Source organism: Canis aureus, chromosome 19, assembly GCF_053574225.1.
Source record: "Canis aureus isolate CA01 chromosome 19, VMU_Caureus_v.1.0, whole genome shotgun sequence".
NCBI classification, from domain to species: Eukaryota; Metazoa; Chordata; class Mammalia; order Carnivora; family Canidae; genus Canis; species Canis aureus.
In genome coordinates, this window is record NC_135629.1 from 8,522,974 (window position 1) to 8,543,738 (window position 20,765).

General features: G+C 43.8%; 1 protein-coding gene across 1 annotated transcript in view; it reads right to left on the bottom strand.

Annotated features, from left to right (window-relative positions):
* Window positions 1-20,765, bottom strand: part of SLC6A11 (solute carrier family 6 member 11) — a 129,140-nt gene that overhangs the window by 49,583 nt on the left and 58,792 nt on the right. The window contains exon 6 of the mRNA XM_077857817.1: window positions 17,348-17,482. Within this exon, the coding sequence (XP_077713943.1) occupies window positions 17,348-17,482 (135 nt within the window). The remainder of the gene's footprint in view (window positions 1-17,347; window positions 17,483-20,765) is intronic.

A 20,765-nucleotide genomic window follows, 5' to 3' on the forward strand; every position in this document is an offset into this window, starting at 1 on the left:
AGGACTCCATATGGAACTTTCAGGTACGGGTATGACCACACATGGCTCCTGTAAAGTGGGCACCCAAGCTTAAACTGTAACTTTAGAATTGCCTGCCTAGAATTCCATACCCAGCTAAATTACCAGTCAAGAGTGACTGTGAAATAAATATCTTTTCAGACATGAACAGACTGTGGGAACTAGTTCCCATGGGGCTTGCTCAAAGAACTATTAAAGGATGTACTTCAATACAAAAGAAATTTAATCCAATAGAAAGGAGTGAAAGTAATAGGGAGCAAAGAAATGGGTAAACATATTGTAAAATCCAAGTATCAACTCTAGAAAGTAACAAGGAAGTATTTGAAAAAGTAGTAATTATAACAAGGATGAGGAGGGATATGAATTTGGATGGAATTTTGTATCTTTTTTAAAAATTAATTTATTTATGATAGACAGAGAGAGAGAGAGAGAGAGAGAGAGAGAGAGAGGCAGAGACACAGGCAGAGGGAGAAGCAGGCTCCATGCTGGGAGCTCGACGCGAGACTCAATCCCACGACTCCAGGATCGCGTCCTGGGCGAAAGGCAGGCGCTAAACCACTGAGCCACCTAGGGATCTCCGGGAATTTTGTATCTTATGGCATTTTCTTGTTCAGAAAAAGGATGAGGCTGTCAATAGCCACTCTGATGAACTCAGCATCTTCTGTCTTTCCACTGTGCTCTGGGAAGACCTTTCTTCCCAGCCTAGAACCACTGTATGGACAGGTATCACCACCTTCTCAGCACCTCACAGGGTAGCCCTACAGTTGCTGTGCTTTCTCCCTACGACAACTGTGGCTATAGTTCTGGTCCTGATTTTTCAACGAGCATGCCCTGAACTCTTCTGGAAATTGCCTGACCCCTAAAGGATACAGGAAGGAACTCTACAGTACTGACTGTATGCCTTCAAAGAGCCAGAAGTCACCATTCCACTTCCAAGTACCTGGAGCAATCTGAATTTCAGTTTCCATAGACATTCCCTCCATTCCGGATTCCTGGGCCATTTTCCATTCAGAGTATTATTGCCCAATAGAATTTTCTGCAATGATAGGAATGTTCTATATCTGCTCTATACAATATGGTAGCCCCTAGTCACATATGGCTATTGAGCACCTGAAATTTGCCTAATGAAACTAAGGAAACTGAACTTTAACTGTTATTTAACTTTAATTACTTTAAATAGTGAGATATGGCTTGTGGCTACCATTATAGACAGCACAGTTCTAAAGGGTGGGCAATCCTTGAAGAGATCCATTCTATTCCCAAATGATTCCTAAGAGACAGCCCCCTGCAACCCGCCCCCACCCCTGCCCACCATATACAAGAATCCCTAGAGTGATCTCTCCCTCTCTCTGCTCTGGAGTGTGAGTAAGGGTGGGTGGGTGGGTGGCCCCAACACTCATCCCTAGCCCCTCTCATTGCAGCCCTCACTGCTTGTCTGATAGGTCTCAATCTGCCCTGCATACTCTCTCAGACCAGTCCTCCTCAAACATTCATGTGTAGACAAACCAGAGACAGATGCTGCTAAAAAGCAGACTCTGATGAACGGGTTTGGGATGGAGCCTTAAAGTCTGCATTTTCAACAAGCTGCCAAATAAAGTTGAAGCTGCTGGTGGTCTGGGGACATTCTGAGCAGCATGGTTTTAGGACAATTGTCTTAAAATGTCAGTTAACTCTGCCATAACACCTAGCATAACAGCAGCTTCCGTTAATATGTGTATCTTCTCTTTTTGCCACACTTGTTTTCCACAGGGTTTTTAAAGGCAAATTCTGTGAGAACAGGATAGGTTAAATCAGTTCATGCTGAACAGATCTGAACAAAAACCTGAAGTACTGGTCAAGAATATAAATTTAAAGGCACGTTCATCTCTTAAAGAAAATAAGAGGGGCACCTGGGTGGCTCAGTCAGTTAAGCATCTGCCTTTGGCTCAGGTCATGATCTCAGTGTCCTGGGATCAAACCCCACGTCAGGCTCTCTGCTCAGCAGGGAGTCTGCTTCTCCTCTCTACTTCTCACTCTCCCTCCGTACTCTTCCTCTCTCTCTCTTTTAAATAAATAAAATCTTTAAAAAGAGAGAGAGAGAAAATAAGAGCCAACATTCATTAAGCATTAAGTATGTGCTGGGTATGATGTGACACACATCTTGAATGAGGACTATTTCATTTAATCCTCACAATAACTCTTGTTACAGATTAAAATAAAACAAAACAAACAAACAAAACATGGCACAGAGAGCTAAGTAATTTGCCTGAGGTTATAGTTAGTAAGTGGATGAACCATGATTCATTTGCTTGCTTCAAATCCAAGTAATCTGATGGTAACCCCAACACTGTATGAGAGCTATGGTCAAAAGCTCAAGAATAGGGATCTTAATTTTTTTTAAAAAATATTTTATGTATTTATTCATGAGAGACACAGAGAGGGAGAGAGGCAGAGACACAGGCAGAGAGAGAATCAGGCTCCATGCAAGGAGCCTGATGTGGGACTCGATCCTGGGACTCCAGGATCACGCTCTGGGCCAAAGGCAAGCGCTCAACCACTGAGCCACCCAGGCGTCCCAGGATCTCAGTTTTTGAGAGTCATTGGACTCCTTTAAAGAAAAACTTATTTCAAAAAAAAAAAAAAAGAAGAAGAAGATGTGGTCTATGTACACAATGGAATATTCCTCAGCCATTAGAAACGACAAATACCCACCATTTGCTTCTACATGGATGGACCTGGAGGGTATGATGCTGAGTGAAATAAGTCAATTGGAGAAGGACAATCATTATATGGTCTCATTCATTTGGGGAATATAAAAAATAGTAAAAGGGAATAAAGGGGAAAGGAGAGAAAATGAGTGAAAATATCCGTGAGGGTGACAAAGCATGAGAGACACCTAACTCTGGGAAACGAACAAGGGGTAGTGGAAAGGGAGGTGGGCAGGGGATTGGGGTGACTGGGTGATGGGCACTGAGGGGGACACTTGGGATGAGCACTCGGTGTTATATGTTGGCAAATTGAACTCCAATAAAAAAATTTTAAAAAAAAGAAAGAAAAACATGCTTAATGAGATATCTGCACACAAATGCTTCTAGCAGTTTTATTCATAATTGCCCGACGCAGAAGTACAATAAATAAACAAATATGGTACACCTTGCTGATGGACTATTATTCAGTGATAAAAAGAAATGAGCTGTCAAGCCACAAAAAGACATGCATAAATCTAAAATGCTTATTACTAGGTGAAAGAAGCCAGTCTGAAAGGCTACATGCTGTTTGACATTCTGGAAAAGGCAAAACTATGGAGACAGTGAAAAGATCAATGGTTGCCAGAGGTTCAGGGAAGGAGGGAAGAATAAATAGGTGGAGTACAGGGGATGTTTAGGGCTATGAAGTTATTCTGTATGATACCATAATGTTAGATACATAACATTATGCACTTTTCAAAACCCACAGAGTGTACAACATAAAGAGAGTACCTGGATATAAACTATGGTTAATAACAATTCTCGAGATTGCATCATCAATTGTAACAAATGTGCCACACTAATATAAGATATAAATAATAGGGGAAACCAGAATAGGGGTGAGGAGGTATACTGGCACTCTCTGTAGTGTCTGCTTACTTTTTTTGTAAAGCTAAAACTGCTTTTAGAGAGTTCATTAATTAAAAAAGAACATGCTTAGCACACAAAATTTTATGTTTAACTGTGGGGAGAGATGCTAAAAACCCTCCCCAATTAAAAACCCCTGTCCTAGAGAATACCACTTATCCATGCACTTGATCCCATCCCACTCTCACAGAGCCCAGCAAACATCCAGTGAGAGTAGATACTTTGCAAATTTCTGTTGATTCATTTAATAAAGCAAAGGCCTAGCCAGCACAATGCATGATATGTAGTAGGTGCTCAATAATACTTGCTGGATGAATAAACATAAGGCTGGAATTCTAAACAAAACAAAACAAAAAACAGCCTAACAATCCCTGGAGACAGGCTCATGGTCACTCCTCTCCTGTGCTGGTCTAGCTGGGGTCATGCCCATCCCTGGCCCCCACGGGCCCCCCACTGTGGCCACTTCTGGTGACATTTCTCTCTCCCAATGAGAAAGCAAAATCCTCAAGAACAACAGCACTGTCCAATTCTCCCTTCATACCCCCAGTACATGGTCAGACCTGGCAGACAGCAGGTGTATCTTCAGTAGCCAGGTGAGTTTAAACAATGGCACTATCTCCAACCACATCTTTTTTTTTTTTTTAATGATTTTATTTATTTATTCATGAAAGACACAGGCAGAGAGAGAAGCAGGCTCCATGCAGAGAGCCCGATGCGGGACTCAATCCTGGGACTCTGGGATCACACCCTGAGCCAAAGGCAGATGCTCAACCACTGAGCCACCCAGGCATCCCTCTCTAACCACATCTGCCCATAAGCCCATGACATCACAACTGGAAGGTCACTTTCTGTGTCCCCTATGATGCTGTAAAGCCTCCAGTGTCCTTAGCAGACAGACTTCTTCCTTGCTTTACTCTGTCCCTCCACTCCAAAATCAAGGTCATTTGACATGTCTGTCCATTTCTTTTCTCGCCTCTAAACTTCTATTTTCTTTCTCATTTTCTGTCCCTAGAGAAGTTTACATGTTGTTGATTCATATAACCTTCATGTCTACAAGGGGGGGTAAAAGATTGGATGAGTAGAAGATTGGATTTTAAATCTTAAAGAGAGGAAACTGAGGCTCAGAGAGGGTGAGTGCCTACTCAAGGTCACACAGTGAGGTGAGTGAGTGGCAGGCATTCAAATGCATCTCTGACTCTAAAACTCTGCTTGCTGCCAAGGTCTACTGAGCCCCTACTGTCTCAGTAATCTTCTGAAGTTACAACTTTGTATATGTCAATCAACCTCTTGCCCAGAAGCTTTCAACAGCTCCCTTCTGGCCAGTGGATGAAGTCCTAAACTCTGTGGGCTTGGCACCCAAGGTTCTTAGTGAAAGAGCCTCATTCCGCTGTCTCATTCTTATTTCTGATGATTCCCTGTAACAAAACCTGTCCAATAGCCACACTGAGTTACTGACCATTCCCTTCATATATGCAGACTTTCCTATTTCTGGTATTTGTTTATCTCCAAACAGCCTTCTCTTCTCCATCCTTCAAGGATAAAACCGAAGGCTATCTATTTCACAAAGTCTTCTAAAGGACATGAAGAAATAATTTTGTTCTCCTGATTGTGTGCAGTCCTTTATCTAAGCCACCATATGGCATCCACCCCACCCCCCACCCAGTATCGACTGGGAGTCTAACATGTGCCAGGCTCTACAACAGGTGCTGGGGTCCAGAGTACACAAGACAAACAAGTTCTTTGCTTACATGGAGCTACATTCTAACTGGGGGAGGCTATCAGTGAGCATATCAAGAAACACATGAGACTACTTCATAGAGCCATCAGCTCTGCAAATAATGAAAGTCATGGGGTTTAGTGGGGGTGTTTGAGCTCAGGTGGTCATAGGTGACCTGACTTGGAGCTGAGATCTGCAAGGCAAGAAGGAGCAGACCATGGGAATATCTGAGAGGATGGTGATCCAAGCAGGCAGGGTCTGTGGTAGGAAAGAGCCTAGGATGCCCAAAGCTATGTAGGAGATGGGACAAGGCCCCAGGGGGCCAGGGTGAGTAGTCTGGATTTCAATCCTAGTGCAAGAGGAAGCTGCTGGGGGGCTGTAAGGAGAATCAGATCTCTGCTTCTGGGTATGACTGAGTGGTATCAGACTAGCCCTCCTCTATAAGCAGCCATCAAAGCAGATAAAATAGAGGAAGTGACCATTTCAGGCAGCGGACAACATGCAGGGCAAGACTGCTTTCCCTGAGAGATGGGAACCACCAAGGGGGTTTTGCCCAGTGCTCCACCTGGGGACAGTTTCTTGACCATGGCACAGAGGACTAGAGTCTGAATATGACCCATAGTCTCACTGGGCCAAGGAGGGAGGGCCAGTGTGGGACAACTGAAATAGCTATAATCTATATGTGGGGCACCAGAAAGGGGGATCTGTATAGAGCAGGGCCCCAGGTGTCCATGTGGAGGTCCCCTGTGAGGCTAAGGCTGACGCTGAGTTGTAAATGTCCAGAGTGAGTCCATTCAAGGCCAGATAACACTACTAGGGATTGAGAGTGGAAGAGAGACACCAGAGATTGGACAGAGCCAGGGGAGAGCAGGGCCAGGGGACTGGGGCTCCTGCCTACAAGAGTGGACAGATCAGATCAATGCCAAGTATTCACCATTGGCACTCAGCTAAGACACAGAACAACTTCTACTTAGGAGCAAGAACCATGTCTCCAGGAAAAATTTTTCCACCATGGCATTATGGATACTTGGGGTCCCAAAATTCTTAGTTGTAAGGGCTGTCCTATGCAATGGAGGATATTTAGCAGCATCCCTGGCCTCTTCTCACTCGATGCCAGTAGCACCTACAGTAATGACAACACTGTTTCTAAACATTGCCAAATGTCTCCTGGGAAGCAAAACTTCCCTGGTTGAAAATCACTCTAAACAGAAACCACTCTAGAGAACTACTCTAAACCCATCCTAACAAAGCCTAAAGCAGAGCCCTGACAAGCTTTCCAAAGGAGACAGAGCTTAGAATCCAATTAAGCCCCATTGAGTCCTATTACATTAGAGGGTCTTAAGAAACAGTTTGGGATTTCCACATATGTGCACTAAGAAAACATGAAGTTGAGTCTATGTAAGTTTAAAGTGTCAGCCAGTAATTGAAATACCTATTCAAATAAAAACCAACACTCTTCAGAGAAAGATAACAGAATCCAGAGCATCTACAATATGGTATCCACAATATTCAACTATAATCCATGGTATTCAATAAAAAACTACCAGGCATGCACAAAAATAGGAAAATACAATCCATTAACTAGGAAAAAGGTTGTGAGATTTAACAAAGACTTTAAAGTAGCTATTATAAACACACTCAAGGAATTAAAACAAAACACTTAGAGAACAATGCCAGGAAGTTACATAATCCAGGATTCCTTTTGAAAGCTCCCTCAATCTGCTGGGTGAGGAAGAGAATAGTGGTAAGGGGCAGGAAGTCCACCTTGAAAATTATTCTATTAGCCTAGAGGAGGCTGGTTTATGCCTCAGTTGTTTGAGCTGCACTTAAATTAGTATATTCAACCTTGGTAATATTCTCAAAGTGGGGCACAAATTACGGCAGATGAATCAAGAGAGAACAAACAAATGAAAGAATGAATGAATGTCTCATAATTGGGAACCAGGTGAACTGGACAGTTGTTCCAAAGTGGAGGTGAAAGGTTTTCTTGTAGGTGGGGCCAATCAGAAACTGATCAGGTTACTAAAGAGGGGATTCCTGCACTGGGTGGGGACTAAACCCACCTGATGCTGAGATTCTAGGATTCTTGCAAAGTAGTCATGTAAGTCTGGGATGCTCAAAGACGCCAGAGCCAGGATTGCCAGCCCAGGGCTGCAGAGTAAGAGCAAGGCCAGAAAAATCAGATATGACAAAGGTCTTCAGCATGGCATCCTTTATTTGACCAAGTCAGACTCACCTGGGCTCAAGTACTATCTCTGCCAGCTTAAGACAAGTGCTTAAATATCTCAGAGCCTCAGTCCCCTCCTCTGAAAAACCTTTAGAACAAAGGTTTTAAAACCCTCATGACCTATAAGAGATACCCTTTCTTAGGGTAATCAGTCCTTAGGTCCTATCTTACAGGTCATAAGAATTTAAGATACTTATATATAGGACTTAGTGCCTGGATCTAGAAAATAATTTTCAGTAAGTATTTGCTGATTGAGAGAATAGGATAAATTAAATGACAAATTTGTGAAGTACAGTACCTGTCACAGATTCAAGAAACAATAACTAATGTCACTACTCTTATGTGTACCAAGTACTTCTTCAACTACTGAGATTATAGATTAATAAGCAGCTGCTGAAACAGCTAAGAACTAAAATTGACAAAACCTCCCCTTGAGTAAACCTGTGGCTGAAAGAATCTAATGAGGAGCCCCAGTGATACACTGAATCTCAGTGGAGTATACAGGAGTTCCGATTCCACAGACTAGCAACTGTCAAGGAATTTCAAGCAGTCAAGAAAAGAGGAAACACTCACTATCTTTCTTTCAGTGCGTGCGTTAGATCAGTAATGTGTTTCTAATTCTTGAGTTTACCTGGTGAATACCTGTGTCAGGTGAATTCCAACCCCATTACCCCCTTTCACCACTATTAACATCGCTGACTTAATTATCTGTGTCTCCCAAGAGACTGTCATCTTCTTGAAGACAAGAATCACATGTCATCTGATTCTGTATCCCCAGTGCCTGGTATTGAGTATAAAACAAATGAATGCTGATACAACAGTGACACCAACCCAGATTCAAATATACCAAAAGGAAACCCTGATTGATTTTCAGTTCCAGGGAATAGCCAGCCCTCATGTTTAGTGAGGTTTGCAGTATTTTCAAAAACATATCCAACATATGTAAGTCAGGGTCGTTATTTACATTTTGGTTTGAAAATCCACCAGCCAAGAGGCCCTTTTTCCCTAGAATCCATTCCTGGAACCAGAGTATACTGCCACCAGGTGGCAGCAATTCCATGGGCACATCCATAAGGTTCATTAGGTAAAGTTTTATTTATTTATTTAGTTTGTGTCAGGTAAGGTTTCAAATGAAGGTCTTGTTTCCCCTGATTTGTCCTTGTGGGATGGGCAGGTAGGGTAGATCTCTAAGTGTTCTGAGATGCTCTCACTGTTTGGATATCCTTCTACTCCACCTCCAGGACCTGGACAACTTAGCCACAGACTCTGGTTCCCTCCACAGAAGAGACTGACTTGGAGAACGTGTACACACCCTGGGAAAGCAGACCCTGCGATTTGGATCTGTGACAGGCCTTTCTGTTCTTGCCCTGAAAACACACACTTGAAACACAATGGTGAGTGAAAGTGGCAGGAATCTGGGGCAGGGAAAATGTGATTTCCTGCAAGGACCCCTCCACTCCCCAAAGACTGAAAAGACAGAAAATAAAAATTTGAGGGGGAAAAATGGAGTGGAAGCACTTCACACTTCAGAGAGAACACAGAGCTGACAGTGAAGACAAATAGATGTTTAGAAAGTTATAAGAGACCACAGAATGCAAATTGCCAGAAGACAAAGAAGGCAAGCTGCTGGTTGCTTCAAGTTCTTGACAAGAAACTTAATTTACTGGAATCACAATACAGGCACTAGGTTCCAAGTTCAAAGCCTTCCCCTCTGGCCGTGGGGCTCTGGCTCATCCAGCCCAGGGCCAGTGACATAGAGGCAAGTGAAAAACACTGCTGGTGTCCCTAGAGCCCTACTGTATGTCAGAACCCTGGGCCAGGCACCGAAAAGGAGAACTAGAAGTGCTTTTGCATTCACGAGCACATTTACTTTGCAGCAACCTTGTGCAGTGGATATTCTTACCCTGGAAGACAGGTGAGAACCCTGAGTCTTGAAAGGTAAAGAAAGGGACAGCCTGAAGGACACCAAGCTGGTCATTGGCAATAGAGTGACTCAAATTTACTTTCCTGGAAACCAGATTGCACTGCACTAAAAACCCTGTCTCTGGAGAGCTTACCCACAACTGCAGTACATGCCAGGCCACTATAACACAAAACACATAGGCTCCTCCTGAAACTGTCCATCTTTCCTTCTTTCCTCCCTTCCTGCCTTCAGTTCTTTCCTTCTTGCCTTCAATTCTTCCCTCCCTCCCTCCCTCCCTTCCTCCCTTCCTTCCTTCCTTCCTTCCTTCCTTCCTTCCTTCCTTCCTTCCTTCCTTCCTTCTTTCTTTCCAGAAAATATTTACTGAGCTCTTCATGTTGGCAGGCACTGTTTCCAGGGGTGGGTGATCTAACAGTGAATGTAACAGATTAATCCTTTGCCCTCCAGAGGTAACATTCTAGTGAGGAGAGGATGGTGTCACAAAATGAAAGGTGCCATAGGTGTTGGCAAGTGTCATGGCAAAAACCAAAGGTGGGTAGACAGGACGTGTGGGGTGGGAGTAAAGGAGAGGTGGTCAGGAAGCCCTCATGGAAACTATAGCAGTAGAGTGCACAGCGCTTTAGACCTCAAAACAACCTCCATGACTCTCTTTCTAGACCTCACAGTTACTCTGTGAGAAAGTTGTTCATGGCTACCGGCCCCCCACAGCTGAGCTCTCTTCTCATGCTTTCTGCAGCTCTCCTGCTTCAATGGCTGGGGAGACAGAAGGAGGGGGCACTGTGAATGTATCTGCCTGTCCAGACAAACACTTAGTCTTCGTGCAGAATGCACACAAACCCAGAGGGGTCAGAAGCACCCCTTAAAAGGATTTTTCCCTTATCTAAGGCCCCAGGGGGAGCTGAGGTCCAGAGCATTGCACAAGCCAGGAGTCCTGTGTTCCTTGAGAAATGTAAATGACACAGCAAACAGGCTTGTCTGAACCAGGAAGGGAAGCTAGGGCCCAGATCTGGAATTAATGGAGATCCTGGATCATGGAAAGGCTCCACCTCCTTGTCACTCTGGTCAGGATGTGGGATGCAGGGAGCAAGAGTATCCTACAGGGCAGAAAGCACCCCAAATGTTGTTTTCCTTCCATGGCTCACCACCTGCCCTATCCTGCTAACCTGTATAGGCACCCGAACTTCACAAAACCCCAAGTGTGTTTTCAGAGAAGGTAGGATCTGATGATAACATGCAAGCTCCACAGTTACTACTGGAGCAGTGGGACAGGCCTGGTCCTTCCGGCTGCAGGAGAAAGAAGGCAAGTAGGGGTTCCATCTGGGGCCCAGAGCATCAGCTATCAGCCCTCCCATGAAGCCCCTAGGAAGCAAAAGAGGAAAAGTGACAGTATGGATGCAGCTACTTTATATCTGCCTCAGTGTGTAAAAGGCATAACTTATTCATGTGCTTTGGCACAAGGACCATTGCCAAGAACAAGGTGTGTGTTCTCAACAGACCAAAGTAAGGATGAGAAGCTCTGATCTCCTCTACCTCTCTCCCTTCCTCCTTATAGGGAAGGAAACCCACCCACTCAAGGCCTGGTGAGACTCTACCCTCTTGCACCAGACTGTGGGCTCTCTGGGGACAAGCAGAAGGGCTCTTATTCACTCTGTGTACTGAATATCTGGCACAGGTAGACATGCAGTAAATACAGTAGGTAAACTAATGAACAGCTTTGCTGGGATCTGGAGAAAGATGAGTGGTATACAGGATCATCGTGATTCCTGTCCTCATGGAGTTGGCAGCCTAGGGATGACTCCCAGTAAGGGCTCATTTCACTCCTGCTGGCCCTCAGTCCACTTAAGACCATCCCCCACACTTCTGGGAATGGCTAGAGCAGTGTAGGGAACCAGTGGGGCTTTGAGGCTGGAGACCTGAATATGTCCTGCAGCTGCCCCTCTGACAAGCCCAAGTCCCTGGGGTTCACCTCCACCATCACCTCTCCTTCCTATTTGATTACCCACAAGAGACATTTTGGTAGCTCCAGCATCAACCCTTTAGTCCCTGATAGCTGCAGGAAGCTTGAACACTGCAACTTCTAGATCATCCCCAAGAACCAAGGGTATGCACACTCCTAGACAAGCCCAAAAGCCAGGCCTTCCCGGTAACTCTTCTCCCTGGTGCGATCTAAAGTGTAAAGGGGAAACTAAGTCAGGATTATTACTCAGAAGAAAAAACACATCTGGACTTGAGAAAATGAGAAAATTACCAAGAGACTAAGCCTTTTTCTGATCTTCTGATTAAGTATTTGAAAGCTCTCTTGACCTACGTTTGCTAATTTTGAGAGCCACATATCAGTTGTTTTGAGTGTGACCGTGTGGCTACCTGACGTCTTGACACTACTGCAGGATGATTCTCCAGCCCCAGTGTATGTCCCAAACTTTAGTCCACCATCTTTCCCCTGTACTACTTTTGCCAAGGCCACATTCATTCCAGTATTTATGTAATAGCTGCTTGTAAATCAACCTTGCTCCTTATCACATACATGCATGTACATACGTGTGTGTGTGTGTGTGTGTGTGTGTGTAAGGGCACACAGATACAGCTTCATTCTAGCAATAGTAACTATGAAGTTGTGGTGTTAATGTGGTTGACTGGTGTCCCAGTTTTTTTTTTTTTCTAATGCACAGGAAAATAATAACATAATTATAAACAGAAAAAACATTCCTCCACCTACTGGGTCATTGTCCTTCACCTTCACAGTCATCTGATGGGGCAGGAACTATAACCTGTAAGCCTCATTCTAGGGAAGAGGGGACTTGGCTCCAGAGAGGGGAGGAGACTTGCTAGAGGCCAAAACACCAGTATCAGGAGAGCAGGTTTTGAAACCAGGGCCTTCCTCATGGTTCATGGCCTAGGGCGCACAAACGGGAATGACTGGAACTGGGGAATGCAGATCTGCTGTTTTCTTCTTCAGACCTCATCTTCCTTCATTTAGTATTCTCTTGCCCAAAATTCAGGAACCCTGGGCTCTAAGTCCTAATTGGGCCACTGAGCTGCTGTGTGGCCACAGGCAAGTAGCTCTACCTTTCTGACCTGGATCTATCTAGTGAGTGGACACTTTAGTGGGGAACTGTGATTTTATTGACCCACTCACAGGCTGCTGTCCCTCAGCATACTGAGATAAACCTGTGGGATGTGCCAGCCTCCAAAGTCTGAACCAACCTTTCAACCCCCTGGAGCAGACAGAAAGCAGGCTCAGGGCTGCTCCCACCTGCCTTTTCAGCCATGTTGGGCCCTTCCTGTAATAGTCCAGCTTCCAAAAAATACCAGCTACATGGAGTTTTTGTTTATCCTCCCCTCTTGCAGTCACTACCCTAACCTCTGTTCCAGACAACTAACTATCACTGTTGCTTTTGGGGGGCATACACACACAAACATACATATTTCCTTGTCATTACTGATGGAGGATAAAAAAAAAACAGAACTCACAGAGTTCTAGAGGTGAACTAGAGGTTTTTAGAATTTTAGCTAAAGCAATAGAACCTTTCTTCAAAAATCAAAATAGCTTGAGCTCTTATGTTCGTTCAGCAAACATTTACTGAGCACCTATTATGCACCAGACAGTGAGCTAGCTAGGGACTGGAGACAGTGGTGGACAAGGCAGAGACAGCCCTTGCTTCCAAGGTATCTTCTCTGGGTGCCCTTCCTGGCCACCATGCTGGAAACTGCAGCCCTCACTCAAGCACTCCCCTTGCCACTCCATACTTGGTCTCCATGGCTCGTCTGCATTTAATGGACTGCATATTTTATTTTTTCTTCTGTTTTCTGCCTTCTTCATTGACAGGGGAAGGTGTCATTGTTTTGTCCACTGTCCATTACTATATCCCTGACACCAATAAGAATCTCTGATACAGAGTAGGCACTTAGCAAGCATCTGGTAAGGAAATGCATGGGCACTGAACAAATCATACATATGATACATACATATAAGTATGTATATATACAAATATTTCACTGAAAACATGGTAAGTATCTCAGAAAATAAGTATGAAATCCTAGGGGGGGGTGAATGGTTGGCAGCTGAGAAAGACTTGCCTGAAAACGTGATGTTCAAATTGAGTCCTAAAGTATGAGTGGATGTTGGTTAAGGTGGGAAAGCAGGATCTGTGGGAATAAAGAGGGAGTGTTCTCAGCAAAGGAATAGCACATGCAAAGGTTCCAAGGTAGAAAGGTCAGTATCTGGAATGAACTGAGAGAAGGGGAGAACGAAAAGGGAATGCAGCAAGGAGGCAGTACACAGATGTCCCTGGAGGCCCTTCCATTTGGATCTTATTCCAAAGACCACAGGGAACCCCAGGAGGGATTTAAGCAAAGAGGTGCCTGTCAGATTTATATTTGAAAAAGGTTACTCTGTCGCTGCATGAAAGTAGCCTACAGGGGTCAAGAGACATTTCTAGAAGATGAGTTAGGAGGCTCCTGTCAAGTGGGAGATGGTGGTGTCTGGACCAGACTAGTGGCAACATGCATGGAATGAAGAGTCAGGTGGAGGTCAGAGGCCAACTCTCCCCTTACAGGCATCTGAGGACTCTGCAGCTCAAGGTTAGCAACTTTTTTTTAAAGAAAAGGTCAAACAGTAAATATTTCAGGTTTTGTAGGTATGCAGGAAAAGAGTTACCACAGCAGGCTTGATGTTGCTGCCCAAAAGGGCCTGTTGGCAGGATTGGCTCTTGACTGGTGTCTGGGAACCTTGCTAAGATGTTCCCCCTGGTACTAAGTCACACAGTCGTTTTGTATGCCTGGGGCACTGAATTCTGCTGTGCCAGCCTGCGTGGACCGTTTGTACAAACAATGCAATTTAGGGTGAACACGTGCTTTCCTTCTGAAGGTCTGGAATTCTGGGTACTGTGCGATTGATCACGTGGCTAGAAACTACCTGTGCACTTAATAAAACTTCCCCATTAAAAACCCAAGTCCTGAACAATCTCCTCTGGGCAGAATTACTGCCCACATGCTGCTGCATTTTGAAACTGCAATTGGGAATATGTTCTGTGTGTCTCCTCCTGGCAGGATACCACAGGAAGCCTATGATGGAGATAAACCATTTTCAAGACTGTAACTGCTCTGAGTCCTCTGAGCCCTTCTAGTGTATCACTCAATGTCTGTGGGGTCTTGGGACTCTCAACACAAGAGGTCACATGGTTTCAGTTTCAGCCACTCAATACTGCCTCTGAGTTATGCCTTTGAACAGCCACAAATAATACGTGAAAGAATAAGTAAAATGGCTGTGTTTCATGACTTTTTTTTTTTTTTAAAGGGCAGAGAGCTGAATTTGGCCTCTAAGTCAGTTTGTCAACCCATGTTCACAGAAAATGCAGAATTCTCTGAATCCACTTTGAAACTGCCGACTGAATTCAACATTTTCATGTCACTAATGAGGAAACTGAAGCCGAAAGAGGAAGAAAGAAGGAAGTTGTCCAACGTCATTCAGGATCAGCAGCAGAGCCAGAGGAAGGCCAGGTCCAGACTGCTGGCCCAATGTGCTTGCCATGACTCCAAGTGGCCATTCCACAGAACAGCCTTGTAGGTAACTGCTGGCCTGGGAGCCAAGGCCTAAGAGGAAGAAGATGGCAGGAGACTGGGATGATGAGGACAATGTGAATGATGGACTATCTGGCTTCACTCCTTTTCTGTGTGTAGGTGTGAGTTGGTGGTACACATGTGTATATGTGTAGATAGGGCTCTATGGTTATGGTTGTAGGTGTTGGCTGGGTTTTCCCAAACTTTTCTGATCATCAGAATCTCCTTTGCAGATTTCTAATAACATAGATGTGCAGGTGCCCCTGAAACTGTACTTTTAATATGTTCCAAGGTGTTCCGATGATCAGTCAGGTTCAGAAACTGCAGGTGATGCTCAGGACCTCTTGACTGACCTTGAGGATCAGGATAGGGAAACATGCAAAGTTTAAAGAATAGGAAATCTGTCCTGGGTCAAAAATTTGTGGATCTAACAAAATGCACAGACCAGTGATTCTGGAAATATGTTTTTCAAAACGGATTCTCCAACCGAGCCTTTGCCATCAGAGGTTGGAGTCGGTGAGGGCAACAGTCAGCAGCTAATTTCCTTCTTCCTAGGGATTCTGCTTGCAATTCAGGATGCTGCCTCAAGTGCCTGGTGGTGCCCTGAGCCTCGGGGGCCCCTCACAGTACAGCAAACTGAGAGAGAAATGAGTACACAATGCCACTCCACCATGAACCTTAATCAGTGCAATGAGGTACACTGGAACTGCTCCATAAACCTTTCCCCCTAACAGAGGGTGGCTGGAAGCCAGAGACTGCACACTTGGAATTTCTTGCAGGCTTATTTTCTATGAATGTAGATTCTACATTCTAATGCATGATCTATCTATGTTTGTTTTAGTAGAAATATGGGTGCCTCTATGTTCATCGTGGCATTATTTATAATAGCCAAATAACGGACATAGCCCAAGTGTCCACTGATTGATGAATGGAAAAAGAAGATGGGGCATACAGACACAATGGAATATTATTCAATCATAAAAAAAGAATGAAATCTTGCCATTTGTGACAACATGGATGGAGCTGGTGCTGTTATGCTAAATAAGTCAGATAGAGAAAGACAAATACTGTATTTCACTTATATGTGGAATCTTAAAAAAAACGAATAAAACAAACAGAACCAGACTCCTAGATACAGAGAACAATGTAGTGATTGTTGGGGGGTAGGCGAAATAGGGGAAGGGGACTAAGAGGTACAAACTTCCAGTTATAAAATAAATAAGTCACAGGTATACAAGGTACACTACTTGTAATATAGTTAATAATATATAACAACTTTGTATGGTGACAGACAGTAGCTAGATTCATCATGGTGATCACCTTGTAATTATAAAAATGTTGATTCACTATGCCGTACACCTGAAACTAATATAACATTATATGCGAACTACACTTCGATCAAAAAAAAAAAAAAAGGATGTCTCCTCATCTATCAAATGTCTTTGAGCACATTATCTGACACACTGGAATTACCTGGCGGCCTTTAGTAGATACTGATACCTAGGACCCATCCCCAGAAAATTTAATTTAATTGGTGTAGGTTGTGCTCTGGGAATTGGGATTCCTAAAAAATTCCCTGGAGCTTCTAACAAGTAGTGAGGTTGAGCACTCCTGGGTCTGCAAGATGTTTGTTTTCATCTCTTGTCTTGTATGTTACCCCCATGCACACCACACCACCACTACCCACTTACAGAAGCTTAGGGATAAACAGTCACTCCCCTTAAGGCACAACAGCCAATGCCTTCCTGGAGACAACTAACAGGTGAGCTAGTTTTCACCAATTATTTTCTTTTTGTGAGCTACACCCACAAGGAAAATCAATCACCAACGAAGACTCAGTTCCTCTAGCTGAGATGAATGGCTGCAGGGATCTGTGATTTTAGGTGGGAGGAAAAAGTTTGTTTTTATTTTCACTAACTTCTAACTGAAATTTAGCCCCTTCTTCAATTATGAGTGCAGACAGCAAACTACAGTATTATTAGCAGGAGAAATCCCAGATAATTTGATTTCGCAGCATAGATATCTCCAAACATCATTTACGGACATCATTACTTTGAAACCATGAAAATTATCAGATCTATGGCTGGATCTTGCTATTTAATGTACCGATAAACAAGCACATATGTTAATACCATGTCACAAATTTGTTTTCTATTCATGTTAATTTATGCATTGAAAATGATTATTGTGAGAAGGGGTCCACAGGCTTCCATGAGCTCAGCCAGCTGTTGAGCCCCATGGTTAGCAGCAAAGGCCTGCAGAGGGCTTCCCAGTGGTGACAGGCAACTGAGCATCGAGCAAGCAACACTTACCTGTGGGTCAGAGAGCCGCGAGAGGTCGGGGTACAGATAGAACTTGATCCCCTCAGAGGCCCCGGGCAAAGTGACGCCTCGGATCAGGAGAATCAGAAGCATGACATACGGGAATGTCGCTGTGACATATACAACCTGCCCAGGGGAGGAGAGGAAAGAATCAAGAAGGGGTGGCAGTGGTGGCAACATGGCAGGCTCCTAACTTCTCGCCTGGAGCAAAAGACTTCCCAGTGTAGCAATACATGAACCCACTAACACAGCTTCTTCTCCCACCTCATCTCTCACCACTGACCCCTTAAGAGCTGGGTCTTCCGGCAAGTATCCAGTGAGTGCCTACAATGATTCTTGAGATCAGTTATTTTCTTTCTTTCTTCTTTTTTTTTTGAGATCAGTTATTTTCAATCATTTGTGACCACATCCCACAGAAGGAAATATATATGATATCAAAATTCCATACACATCAAGCTAAAACAGGATGTTTCACGAAATACTCTTACATGTGTGATGCACTCAATTTTTTCCATCATATTCTATTTCATTTTTCTTTTAAACTGGTCACGACCCTCTAAAGTCAGGTCACAATTCAACAATGGACCACAATCCACATTTTTGAGAAACACTGTTCTTAATGAAAAGCAAATTTTCACAGCCAAGGATAGGATAGAAAAGTGCAGAGGAGGAGTCAGGGAGGGAATTTGTGAAAGCAAGAAAGATCCAGTGTTTGCCAGGGATCATTTCAGCATGGTGTGCCTGGAGACAGGTGATTGGGCCCAATGAACCTGGGAAGCCCTTTCTGACCACAGATTCTGTGCAAGAAGCAAAATCTTCCCTGGGTTTCTTCACACAAGAGCTGCTTACAAGGAAACAGCAACACCTTCTAGACTCTGAGAGTTCCTGTCCTGGGGCCACAGGTCCAGGCAGGACTCGGTGTCCCCTTCAGCTCTGATTTTTTTTCTCCTTTGTCAGTCTCTCTTATAATCACTCGGTTGTGTCCCCTCAGTGGGGCCTGCTTGTTCCATCTGTTTAGATCAGCAACTTGTCAACATTTGGGAGCCATGGAAACTTCTGAGAATCTAAGGACAGACTTTCCTCCCTTCTCACAAAGGTGCACAGACACAGATACGTGTACCAGTTTTTGGACTGGTTCACAGATTCAGACTGTCCCAGTAAAGAACCTGTGCTGTATGACCTATGGTCTTATTTCTTCTAGTGGAAACATTTTTAAACCTAGGGTTTCTTTTACCAGTGGTCCACTCCTTTACTCAGTTAGTGCATTTATTCATTTACTCACTCATCCCTCTACTCACTCACTCACTCACTCACTCACTCACTCACCAAAAGCACTCCTATGTACCAAGCATTGAACTAGACTGGAATATACAAATAAGGAGTCTTGACTGGAAGTTTCGGCTTCAAGAGGCTTCCCCATTGATAGAAAAGACAGACATGGAGGTAGGTAAATAATTAATGCATTATGTAGTCGGGGTGGGGGTTTACACTGGAGGAGCACAGAGTAATTAATTATAGGGGCAGTCAGGGAGGGCTTCTGTAAGGAGGTAATCCAGGTATTGCCCCATAAATGGTAAGTAGAAGTTCAGTTCATGGGAAATGGGGACGGAGGGAAGAAGAGAATAAAATCCTACTAAATGCAAGTCACTTTACACGTGACAATAGAAATTGCTACATTTAAGAGTGCCTGGGTGGCTCAGTCAGTTAAGCATCTGCTTTGGGTTCAGGTCATAATCTCAGGGTCCTGGCATCAAGCCCCGAGTAGGGCTCCCTGCTCTACTAGGGAGAGCCTGCTTCTCCCTATCCCTCTGCCATTCCCCCTGCTTATTCTCTCTCCCTGTCTCTGTCAAATAAATAAATAAAATCTTAAAAAAAAAAGAGAAATAGCTATATATGCAGCATTTCCTCTTGGATTTTTTCCTTGTATTATTTAATTTTCATATAAATTAACATCTTAGAAAAACTGAAACAGAAACACTAAATACAGTACTACACACAGTGATCTTTGTTAATTGCCCTATTATTTCATTAAAGAATGCTCATATATGCATTGGAGACTGAAAGGGACAGGAACACTACAAAACAAAAACAAAAAAAAATTACTGTTTCCCTGCACTTAGCCTGTAAAGTAAAAGGTAAGAAGCCATACTTTACATAAAAGCAAACGTAAGTAATTTGGTTGGTAAGTGACAAAGCAAGGATTTAAACCTAGTCCTCAAAAACAAAAGATGAGAACCAGCAGAGAGGGTGGTGTCATTGGGTCCTGCTCACATCTAGAGGGCTGGATTGTTTCATCCAGACATTGTCCTTAACCTACAATGCCGGGACCATCCTCAGCCTGCTCATAGCCTGGCTCCAGCCGCTTTAGCACCTGCTTCTATTCCAAATCAATCATTGGCTCCATGGACAGGTCATGAAGCTATTTCAAACAATCTCTTGCTGTAGTATATCATGTAATCCAGAAAAGATGAACAAGAGCCAGTGGTTGATATTAATAGTAAAAAAATTAATAGCCAGCAATCAGGGGATCCCTGGGTAGCTCAGTGGTTTGGTGCCTGCTTTTGGCCCAGGGCGTGATCCTGGAGTCCCTGGATCGAGTCCCACATCGGGCTCCCTGCATGGAGCCTGCTTCTCTCTCTGCCTGTGTCTCTAGTTCTCTCTGTCTTGTCTCTGTCTCTGTCTTTGTGTCTCTCATGAATAAATAAATAAAATCTTTAAAAAAAGATAAAAAAGAAGCCAGCAATCAACAGGGTTAATGGTTTCTGCCCAGACAGCTAACTGTGCTATAAAAGCTCCATTTCTTCTAGCCTGGTAGGCACAAGCTATCATGGATCTTCAGCATTTCGTATATTTTCTGGATTCTCTTCCTTCAGACTGAGCCCCCACATACCAGCCAACCAGCTTCTGTCTATGAAAAGTCAAGGGGAAGCTAAAATCTATTGCTTTTAATTGCATACTTTCCACTTTTGTCTCTGGGGTATGGTGGAAGATGGATTATCCAGAATGCTCAGGCTCTGAATAATGATGGTTCTATCTTAACCCCCGGTGGTCATAAAATTTAAGGAGAAAAATATTACCGGGTAAAATAGAAGAACAACTGAAAATCATAGGACTTTATCCTTATTGTGTTGGACCACCTTGATGTGACAACTTGTTGGTTAGGCTCCACCTGGTCTAACTTTTGAGTGTGCTGGGCCACCAGTGTGTCATTAAGGGGTCACTTATAACCTGGCCAAATGCACCTTCACCCAAATGCCCTCAGCAACATACATAGCAGACTGTTCCTCCAACTTTACAGTAGCATAACTCATTAAATGGCTAATGACTATTTTGGAGTAATTCCATTTTTTAGTGTTTCAAATGCATGCTCTGCTTCTACATTACATTGAGGAGAACTACACTTCCTTTG